General features: G+C 47.8%; 2 protein-coding genes across 2 annotated transcripts; both read left to right on the plus strand.

The window, feature by feature from the left end:
* Positions 1 to 1628: 1628 nt before the first annotated feature.
* LOC119395558 (uncharacterized) lies at positions 1629 to 7058 on the plus strand. Its single transcript, XM_049416422.1, has 5 exons — positions 1629 to 1632; positions 6229 to 6267; positions 6329 to 6531; positions 6714 to 6873; positions 6946 to 7058. Exons 1-5 carry the CDS (start codon positions 1629 to 1631, stop codon positions 7056 to 7058), a joined length of 519 nt encoding a protein of 172 aa, XP_049272379.1.
* Positions 7059 to 8498: 1440 nt separating this feature from the next.
* LOC119395559 (tigger transposable element-derived protein 6-like) lies at positions 8499 to 9008 on the plus strand. The gene has a single exon (XM_037662533.1). The coding sequence runs from the start codon at positions 8499 to 8501 to the stop codon at positions 9006 to 9008; it is 510 nt and encodes a 169-aa protein (XP_037518461.1).
* The last annotated feature ends 2149 nt before the right edge of the window (positions 9009 to 11157 follow it).

Below are 11157 nucleotides of genomic sequence, written 5' to 3' on the forward strand. Positions count from 1 at the left end.
GGCATGCTACCGACCTCGCGTCGTGGAACGCGAAGAGGGACGCTACGCGCGTCGTATCTTCCATCTAGCCTGGCCGTTAATTCTCACAGGGCGAGCGGGGAACGCAGTCGACAGGCGGGCGAGAGGGGGGCAGCGTAGGAGAGGAGAGAGAAGGGGAGGGGACGCGCATTCGCTCGAGCTCATCGCGACGTTGCGCAGGAGAGAATTTCGGCATGTCTAGCTCGCGTTTCAGAGGAAGAGTGGAAAGGGGGAGGGGAGAGAGAAAGTGGAGAGGGGGAGGGGAGAGGGAAAGTGGAGAGGGGTAGAGGACATGGCGAATGGTGAGGGGGAGTGGAGAGGAGGTGTGTGGAGAGGGTATGCGCATGCGCAGTAAGGGTGGTCACGCCGCACACCACCACCGGATTGAGCTCCGCCTTAAGATACTTCGCATCTTAAACATGGCTGATCCCTGTGTCATAGGAATCGGTATAACACGAAAGTGAAACGTGTCTTCACAGACGTAGTTGAGCGTTTGTTGTGAATTTTTTCGCCCCAAGCACGAAGGAATGAATGCTACAGCATCAAATTGTAATGTTACGCGAAGAACGGCAAGTCGCTCTAAACTTTCAATGCGCTGCTCAAACAGAAAGGACGCGCGGAACGAACATACACAGGATGACCGCGAACTGTCACAGTTGTAACTTATTTCTGTGTGAGCAGCGCGCTCCTTTCGCAAAAGCGGCCGCTGCAGTGAGGGAGGTAACCTTCGTGCTCTCAACGGAAACCTGCAGGCAGAGCGCAAGACGTACAAACCACCGAGATCACGAGATAAGCGCCCGCACGAGCGACCACGCCCTGTCGAGGCGCGCGCTAATCCGCGTGGGGGACGACTTTTAAAGCGCGCTCTTCGAGCACTTCACGCCATCTCGCCAGCGATAACGAAAACACGCTGTACCGCCGATCTCTGAGTACCGCCACCGGCAAATGGTGTACGTAAATAGCTCGCCGTTAGCATAGTAGAAAACATGCCGTCTGTGGCGGAGTCGTTTCGCGCTGCGCGCTGGCGATCGAGAGGTCGTAAGTTCGACTCCCGGTGACGGAACTTATTTTTTTTCTTTGCCCTATGTTAGTCTTTGTTTTATAACGTCATATCCGTGACGGAAATGCGCCAGTAGAGCGGTGGTGGACCCCGGCATAAAACACTTTCGTGTTAAAAAAGTCAGGGTTTCACCGCAAGGGCGAAGCAGTGAAAGCGATAGCAACAAATTTTAGTGTTATACGAAGTGAGGCTGGCAGCTAACTGTTTTGTATCCGATCTCGCGTAACTGCAACACGCTGGTGTAAGAGAATACGGCCGCTCCAGGGAGAGATGCTCTCCGCACAGTCACTTCGCGCTGAGAGTGCAGCACGTAGAAGGGTATACGAGCCGCCCGCTGTGATGGCTGTCGGAGATAGTGCGCGCATCATGGACGGAGGAAAAACTGCGCGCACCCTTGGATTCAAAGTTCAAAGTTGCTCCTCGCGCGACACCCCCCCCCATCGCGTCTTTTAAGGCTTGTTAAAGACGGGCGGGGCGTTTCCTGTCTGCCTCACGGCAGGCCTCCCGAGCGGGGTGATGTCATCGCATGCACCCCCGAGCGACGGGAGCGATGGGTATGGGCCGGCTCGTTTGAACTCTGCTTCGGCCGCGTTCGTCGCGCCCGCTCGCGCGCTTTTACACGCGGTAGAACATACGATGCGCGGGTGGATCTTATCATTTTGGACTTCATACGGTAGGGACATGACGGCGACGGCAAAAACCCGTCGAGACTGTCCATATAATTGCAATCGCAATAAAAAAAACATGGCCGATCCCTCCGTTATAGGAATCGGTATAACACAAAAGTCAAACGTGTCTTCCCAGAAGTAGTGCTTATTGTGTAAGGATATATGGGAGCTTCTAGCACTGTGTGACGTGGATGCACCCACGTTGACGCCGAGTAGCACATCTTCATCGCGACGACTAACGTCTACGATCATGATTTAACCGTCGTGGTAGCTGAAGTATACCTGTACACAGCATATCGTGAATCCCGCGCAAGGATGACATCAACAAGCACATAAACGCTGGTACTCAATGTGCATTTCTTCAAAGCGTCGTCAATAAAAGGACCCTGAAACGGTTTTGACACTTTTGTACAAACACATTGGGCCGGTAGAGCAAGTCCTAAGGACCATTTACAGACCGATTTAAGCTATGTGCGTAAACTGTATAATTTATTACAAGGCTTTAAAGCTGCGAATCGCCACCGATTACAGCGACTCAGCTGTGATCCCGCCCAATTACAGTGCACGTCGTATTGGAAGCGCGACGTCACGCAGCCGGCTGATCTGATTGGACATGTCCAGTCCACGTCACTGAACCTCCTGTGGGCAACGCGCGTCGTCTGCCTGTGTTACAATGTGCTGCGTGTTGACGTGAGCTGAGCGATAGTGTTTATCTCGAGGTTTCTTTTATTTGACAGAATGAATTCCCTAGCCGTGTTGTGTACCACCATAGGGAACCCAAGCTCAAGTTTGCGGCGCGACGACAGCGCCGCGCTGGCCGCGCTGCGGCTCTGTCGGAAAGCTCTGTAGTGCATGCGCGGCTGACAGCCTCTTTCACGGTAGCGCTAGCGCACGTGCGCACGCGTTCTTCTGTCGGTGCGGGTAACTGGGGGGCCGTTAGCTCGGTACGTTGAACCGAGAGGCTTGCTGAGCGAAGCTGCGCATTTCCGCGATGGCAGAAGCGACCCCGCGGAAGCGCAAGCGAGGTCCGAAGTATTGCGGTTTATTGGCCTGCCACAACAGTGCAGACAACACCAAGGCACACGATTTATGTGTGAAACTGTATTCGTTCCCGGGCGTGTCGCACGAGAAAAAAAGATTACCATTTCCCGCTAAAGGTGACCATGAGGCGATGCGAAGGCGGAGCACTTGCACGATCGCGTTCCGTTGGCGTTCGTTGGGCATGCTACCGACATCGCGTCGTGGAACGCGACGAGGAACGCTACGCGCGTCTTGTCTTCCCTCTAGCCTGGTCGTTAATTCTCACAGGGCGAACGGGGGAACGCGGTCGAGAGGCGTGCGAAATTGGGGCAGCGTAGGAGAGGGGGAGGGGACGCGCATGCGCTGGTGCTCATCGTGGCATTGCGCAGGAGAGAATTTCGGCATGTCTAGCCCGCGTTTCAGAGGAAGAGTGGAAAGGGGGAGGGGAAGCGGAGAGGGTATGCGCAGTAAGGGTGGTCACGCCGCACAAAACCACCGCCACCGGATTGAACTCCGCCATAAGATACTTCGCATCTAATAAAGGCGGCAAGCGTGGATAGCTGACAGCGCTGTCTCGCCTTCTATTTTGGCTGTCTGAGTTCGTCACTTTCGTTCGTTTCGACTTCGTGAATCGGTAAGTAACGCGGCGCATGCACGCAGCGACTACAGTAATGATTACTCGCTGTGTTCTCGCATTGTGAAATTCCGGTTACGGTTGTAGTTGAAGCAACTTTGTGTTTTGGTTTCCCGTGTTCGTGAGACCTACCCGTCGTTGTTGAACGTTCACACTCGCGTTATACCGTTAGCGTTGCGCGGTTGGTTGAATTCAACTTAACTCGGCGCATTGTCAGAAGTTCGGCGCCTGCAATTCACGCGTCGGGAAGCCTGCTTTATCACGTTGGAACGGACGTCTGTGCATTTTCAGCAATCTTTGACATCGTTCTGCAGGTTTGCTTTGTTTTTGTCACTTTATTAGGGTGATATATATTTAAGCCGCTAAATATAACTCGCACTTAATACATGATTTGCAATTGCAAACTTGAAATAACCGCCTTCTGACTTTGTGCGATTTTCTAGCCGCGTTCGCGCAGCAGGTTTTATACGCCTGTCAAGTCGATATCATAAAAAGAGACTGCAAGCATGACGCGACAGCCGAAAAAACGAGGCGAGCAGTTCATCTTGCTTCACAGTAGTTAAAGCTCAGCTAGCTGCCTCGCGTCTTAATCGGCGGGTGATTCTCCAGCGGCACGGAGGACTTGACTCTAACCTTCTCAGGAAACAGGGCCATGGCCGTGTAATTTTTTTTTCGCACGCCGCAAGCGCTTGTTCACGAAAGTACACGGCTGCTATTGTAAGCATGCCATATGAAAACAACAATCATATGATTCGTAGTCCACACCACAGAACATCGATAGCGTGTACGGCTTCATTTCGGAGTGCATGTGGACCATTATTCATCTTTAACATGACAGAATGTGACTTACCTCAATGTATACTGCTTTTTTTAGCGCAAAAAACGACACCACAAGAAAGAAGACGGAACACGGCGCTGTGTTCCGTCTTCTTTCTTGTGGTGTCGTTTTTCGCGCTAAAAAAGCAATATGGATTCTCACCAACTAGCCCGCCAACGCATTTTATCTCAATGTATACGTCCTACACGGTGTAATCGCGACTTGGGAAATGCATTTCGCTTTCAGTCGGGCGTCGTTGTCGTCGGTCGTCTGCTCTTCACCGTTAACGTGACTGACGAGCCTTTCTCCTTTTATGAAGTTCGCTTTTCGGAAGTGCCAGATAAGCTTGAAGATCCTTTTGAAGCCGCACTGTAAGAGGTACATTGTGAGGCGCCGCAAGTGCACCGCGAGAGCTCTGCACGTGCACAGAAGCGAGCGGCAACGCGGTGGAGAGAAGGGAAAACGCGCGCTGCTTACACTCCAGTTATTTTTCTGCCAGAGATGGCGCTGCCTGTGACACGGGGCTTGGCGACTTGCAGGACGCGCAGTAGCTTTTTTGTGGGGCACGCAGGCCCTTCGGTGCCCAAGGTAGCTTGTAATGAGGAAAACAACCAGGGGGACTCTTTGACAGGCAGTATAGCGAAAAACCAGAGAAAAGGTAAAAGAAGCAATACGTTGGCCAGGGCTCACCAATAATTGTCTCCATAATATTTATAGAGACATAATGAACCTGTTTACATGTCTTTCAGGAGCAGTAATGGGAATAAAACCCCGCAACTGGAAGCCTGACTTTTTGGCAGCATTCAAAACACGCTGAAGGAAAATGATGATTTGCAGGGAAGTTTTTGCTGTTGAGGTTTTACATGGGGCTGCCGTCTCGGCAGTTTGTCATCTGATGTCTGAAAGCCAATTGGAAATGACTGCAGGGAGAAATTGTTTTCTGGAATTCTCCCACTTACCAGCACAGGCACTCTCTTAAATGTTTGCAAGTTTTTTTTTTCTTCTTGTCATTCTGCAGTGCATACGTAAGCACCACAACGTCCTCTGGAACAGGCCACTCAGCTTTCTGTGGAACAAGCATGTATGTGTAGTTTGCTGACATGGTTTATTTATTTAATGCGAGGACTCAGGCATTGTCATCCCAAAATGTACCATATCAACCTGCACAAGCTACTTGTTGCTGTCAAATGATATATTTTAACTGTAATTGGTCAATTGGCTTTTATCGAACGACTGTGATAAGTACGAATTCAGATAAAGCAGTTTGTAGAATGAAGATGTTCCGATACCTACATGGTGGTAAATGCCCCTGTAGCTCTTTTTATGCTATAAAGTATTCTATTTCTCTTTCTACAGCACATGGCCAGACACTATCTAAGAGAGAGTCAACTGGGAGTCCCATGGAACCAGCTGAAGGTAGTCATGTAGCAGAAACATATAAGCGTATTTTTCAGTTACTTTTTTTCTTTGCATCCCATGATATACCTCACCATCTTGATGCTCTGCAGCTAGTAATGCATTGCAGCCACAACAGCCAGCTATACATTATAAAGAATTCTATCTTTCTTTCTACAGCGCCTAGCCATGCACTACCTGAGAGAAAGTCAACTGGGAGACCCGTGGACCTAGCTGAAGGGTGTCTTGTAGCAGAAACATGTAAGCATAGTTTTCACTTTATTTGTTCTTTTGCATTCCACGATACACTCCACCATCTTGATGCGCTGCAGGTTCTAACAGTGCATTGGAGCCACAACAGCCAGCGTTGGTATGCGTATCAGGACGGCACCGCCAAGGTATATATTTTTGCTGTCCGGATGTCTTCCTTGCACAGACATGCATGTCACCAACTAATTCAGAATTTAAATCTAATCTCCTTTTATTACCGAAGTACTTGAGATCTCACATGATATTTGTGCGGGAAACTGCAGAAGGCACATTTTGCTTGCCAATAGAGCTGCTTCTGGGGTTTTAACTCAACAAAAAACAATGCAGCATAATTTTTTCTTTTCAGGTCAACCAGAGAACTGCACGAACGTTCTGAGCTCTGCTGGTAAGTTGACTGTCGCACGATTTTCGCACTGTGTTTTAACTATTTTCATCGCTGCTCTTAGACTTCCAGAAACGCATCCTGACAACCATGAGCATAATCAGACACACCCAAACTGAAACTATCGACATGCTGTCAACCCTGATGATCACAAGTGAAAAGCCAGCGGAAAGCTGCATGCCAGATGTTTTGGCTGAGCCACTGGAATCTGTTGAAGCTGTCAAGGCATTTGACGCCAGTCTCACTGATGAGAAACGTGAAGCCTTGGTGAGTGATCAGCATTATCACTGCAATACAGGTTTTGATGTTTAGGCTCTCTTATTACTTTTATCTTTTATTTGAACATTCATCATATTAAATGATATCATTTTAGCAGTTTGCCAATGCATGTGCTTTTAAAAGCAGCAATGCAATAAGACCCCACCACTAAATCCAGTTCTCCATTCTAGATTGTCGAAATGACTACTTTTGGTGCAAGAACATTAAATGTCACCGTGAAGACAATGTTGAATCATTTAATGAACGATGTTGCTGCAATGCACTTCAGTATGCATGGCCGCAAAGGCAAGGAGCGCTTCAGAGACCTCCAACTGTGGAAGGTGCTTTTTGGTTAGTATATTTTGCTGTGCAATTACACTTGTCTTTGTTATGAAATTTTTCAAGTGTTTGTGTTTACTTCAGAAGCCGTGAGGCGGACAAAATACCTGAAGGACGCAACATGGAGTGAAGTGGAATTCCAAATAAAAGAGTGGCTGCGTCGTGCTAAAGAGCGGTACATGGCGAAGAAAACCTAAACTGTTAAAACCTTCTGTATCTTAATTGTACGTCTGGTTGTGCTGAAAAAATAGTCAGCTGTTAAATAAAAGGATTTTTTCTTGTACTAAATTTGCCTGGTTCTTCAGATGACAACATGCACTACGGGATAACAACGCATGCATAAGGTTGGAAATAGTTACTTTCACACAACAATTGCATTGTGTTGCGTTCTTTCTTGTCCATGTCGTCTTAATGCTTTAGGTATACAAGTATGAACCAGTACCAACTGGCCCGCATTTCCGTTTTGCTTCAGGGAAAACCAAAGCCTCTTAACACTCAGATTGTGAAAAAAAGGAATGCTAGGTGCATGTATTGGCGTGTGCACAAGGAGGGCAAGGGGGGCGCCCCCCCCCCCCCTATTCAACTAAGAGGGGAGGCGCAAAGTCTGTGCCATACATTCATACTTTGACTTAATAGGGTGCTGAGATGAACCCATGCCTGCCCACCCCCCTTGAAGGGGAACCCTGCTCAGCACAGTGTTAAGACAGCTGATAAAGTGTTCTTCCAGATAACACTGAGTAGTGTAGAGATCTTAATTCAACTATACAAATTAAATTTGGTATCCTAATTATAGACCAGAAAAGCACATGCATTGTATGTAAAAGCAGGCCAGTGACATTTTCATAGATCTTGAGTAATGTTGCGCAGGGTTTTTAAATGAAGTAGAAGGCGAGCAGATGCATATACTAGTTCTTATTTTAGTCATTTGGGCTGCCAGTTACACAACTAAACTGTTTACTGGCAATTAGTTCATATTATAGAACAATCAAGCGAATAAGTCAATATTATATTGCGATCAGTATGGGGTATACATGAAAATATTTTATTGTACGTGGTACCTCAATGATGTTTCTGGGTTCTAAGTCTAGTGGACAATTTTCTGGTTATGACGCGATGATGCGCATTGCCATGTGTAAGAAAGATGCTGTTTCAGCTTACGTAGTGAATACATGTTCATTTGTGGACTTTTTCATAAAGGCATACATGAATATCCTTCGAAGATCCATAATCGATTATAACTCGTACGTATGTCACAACTCCAAAAATGGATGTCCACGATGGTATCTCTAATGTGCATCCACTGAATGTCCCATACTGGCACTGGACATTGGGCTCTTGCATGGATACTGAGCGGATATCCGTGGTTGCTTGGGCATGGTCTAGCGCACAAAACCGTCAGCGGCGAAGGCAAAAAAGTCGATGCTGCTGTTGTTAACGACTGGATCTCAAGCACGCTACCGTCACTCATTGCTGGCTATGAAGCGTGCAATATTTTTAATGCAGATGAGGCCGGTCTCTTTTATAATCTGCAGCCTGAAAAAAGCCTTTGTTTTAAGGGCGATTCTTGTCAAGGCGGCCAGAAAAGTAAGCAGCGCGTAACAGTCTTATTTTGCTGCAACGCCGACGGCTCAGAGAAGATGAAGCTCACCGTCATTGGCCGCTATCAGAATTCTCGCTGCTTCAAGTTGGCCGGGCGCCTTCAGTGCACTTACAAGGCCAACAAGAAGGCCTGGATGACATCGGAGATGATTCTCGAGTTCTTCACACACTTGGACCGCAAGATGTCGAGCCAAAACAGGAACATCCTTCTGCTTCTGGACCAGTGCGCCGCACACCCTAAGCAAGTTACGCTTTGCAATATAAAATTAGTTTTTCTGCCGGCCAACACAACAAGCCATCCACAGCCGTTAGGTGCCGGCATAATACGGAATGCCAAGCACTACTTCAAAAGACTTCTTGTGCGTCATCTCTTGGCCAAAATCGAACGCAAAGACGATAACTTGCAGATCACCCTTTTGGACGCCCTGCACTTCATCGCCATGGCGTGGGATCGTGTCACGCCCACAACTATAGCGAACTGCTTTGACAAATGCGGCGTTGTGGAGTCTGCGGCGACAGCCTCGCAGGAGTCTGAGGACGATATATAGGAATGGGAGCAACTTGGCCTAGATTGTTCCGCAGACGACTTTGTCACCGCAGACGACGACCTTGCGACGTGTGAACTGCGCACGATCGACGAAATAGTCAATGAAGTGGCGCCCTCACATCCCGAAATGGTGAGCAGCGATGACGACGACGACTGCAGTGCCAGTGAGCAGCCCCCGTCGACGGCCGAAATTATGCATGCCCTGGACATTATGAGGTGCAGCGTGGCATCGGAGAGAGTTCGTGAAAGCACGTCAGCACAGCTCTTTACGTTCCAGGCTTCGTTGATGGTTGACCTGGCGAAGAAGAAGGTCCAGAAGGACATCCGGGACTTGTTCTCGCGTAAATAAATGGCCGAAAATGCGCTTCTTGCTGGTTTATTGGTGATACAAATTTCGGGTGATACGAATATTAAACGCTACCCATTGAGATTCGTATCACCGAGGTTTTACTGTATATGTGTTATTGTACTTGAAATTTTTTTGCGACTTTTTTGTATAACAGTGGGAGTACTGAGCTGGCCTGTGCAAAAGCTCTTTAAATCTTTCATGTCTCCTTTTTTGTGTATTGGTATGGTGTCCATGTTTTAGGGGCGAAGCTCCTTAAGGCGGCACCCGTTCGTCCCTCGTAGTCGTAGTTGTAGTAGTCGTAGTGCGTAACCAGTCTTACGCTTTGAATTCCAAGGTGGTGCCGGTGGGAGATTTTTCCTGTGCGTTGTTGAACAATAAAAAATTCGCAGCGTGCGCGTTAACTAAAAGACGAATTCTTCTGTCTCTCATTCCCCATTAGCAGCCATTGGCATGTTCCAGTAGGAAACGTTAGTAGAAGTAGAAGTGTAAGTGTTAGTTAAAAGCCGACTTCTTCTGTCTCTCATTCCCATTAGCAGCCATTGTTTACCTCCAAGGTAGTGCCTGGTGAGATTTCTCCTGTGCGTGATTAAACAATAAAAATTTTGTTCAAAACGCCGTTGATTGATGAAATAAACCAACGAAAGACGCCAGATGTTTTGTAAAAGCAAAACGAAAGAACGCCAGATGTTTCTAAAGCAAAACGAAAAGACGCCAGCTGCTTAACGAAAGACGCCAGATGTTTTCTAAAGCAATGGTTTTCTAAACAATGAAAATTCACAGCGTACATGTAAAATTAAAGTGAGCTGCAAGTCGTCATAACTCATCGAACCTTTAGTATAAACGCGCCCGATCTCACGTCGGTGATGATGTACTGGGCAGAATTCACGGAAGATTCACGGTTTACCGATGCACCTCCGCAGCTTCGCCCACTCATCATCATTCACTCCGTGGATATGCTGTGATTTTTTTCTTTTGTTCTAAGACCTCGTATTTGCCCACAAGGGCAATTCTAATTTGCTTGGGTTTTATTGCAACTCGTTGGCCTGCATCTGGGTTGAACTGTCCTGTTTTGAGTGCAGGTACACAAAATGTGATTACTCATGATTACTGAACTGGATACGGAAAGTAGAAGAGTAGGTCTGAAAATTAATATGCATAAAACGAAAGTAATGTGGAACAATCTTGGCAGAGAACAGCGCTTTGCGATAGGTGGCGAGACACTGGAAGTTGTAAAGGAGTACGTCTACTTAGGACAGGTAGTAACCGCGGAGCCGAACCATGAGAGTGAAATAACTAGAAGAATAAGGATGGGTTGGGGCTCATTCGGCAAGCATTATCAAATCATGAATGGTAATCTACCACTATCCCTCAAGAGGAAGGTATATAACAGCTGCATCTTACCGGTACTTACCTACGGAGCAGAAACCTGGAGACTTACAAAGAGGGTTCAACTTAAATTGAGGACGACGCAGCGAGCGATGGAAAGGAAAATGATAGGTGTAACCTTAAGAGACAGGAAGAGAGCAGAGTGGGTCGGGGAACAAACGGGGGTTAAGGACATCATAGTTGAAATCAAGAAGAAGAAATGGATATGGGCCGGGCACGTAGCACGTCGGCAGGATAACCGGTGGTCATTAAGGGTAACTGACTGGATTCCAAGAGATGGCAAACGCGTGAGGGGGAGACAGAAAATTAGGTGGGTAGATGAGATTAAGAAGTTTGCAGGTATTACGTGGCAGCAGAAAGCACAGGACCGGGTTGATTGGCGGAACATGGGAGAGGCCTTTGCCCTGCAGTGGGC

Source organism: Rhipicephalus sanguineus, chromosome 6 (assembly GCF_013339695.2).
Source record: "Rhipicephalus sanguineus isolate Rsan-2018 chromosome 6, BIME_Rsan_1.4, whole genome shotgun sequence".
NCBI lineage: Eukaryota > Metazoa > Arthropoda > Arachnida > Ixodida > Ixodidae > Rhipicephalus > Rhipicephalus sanguineus.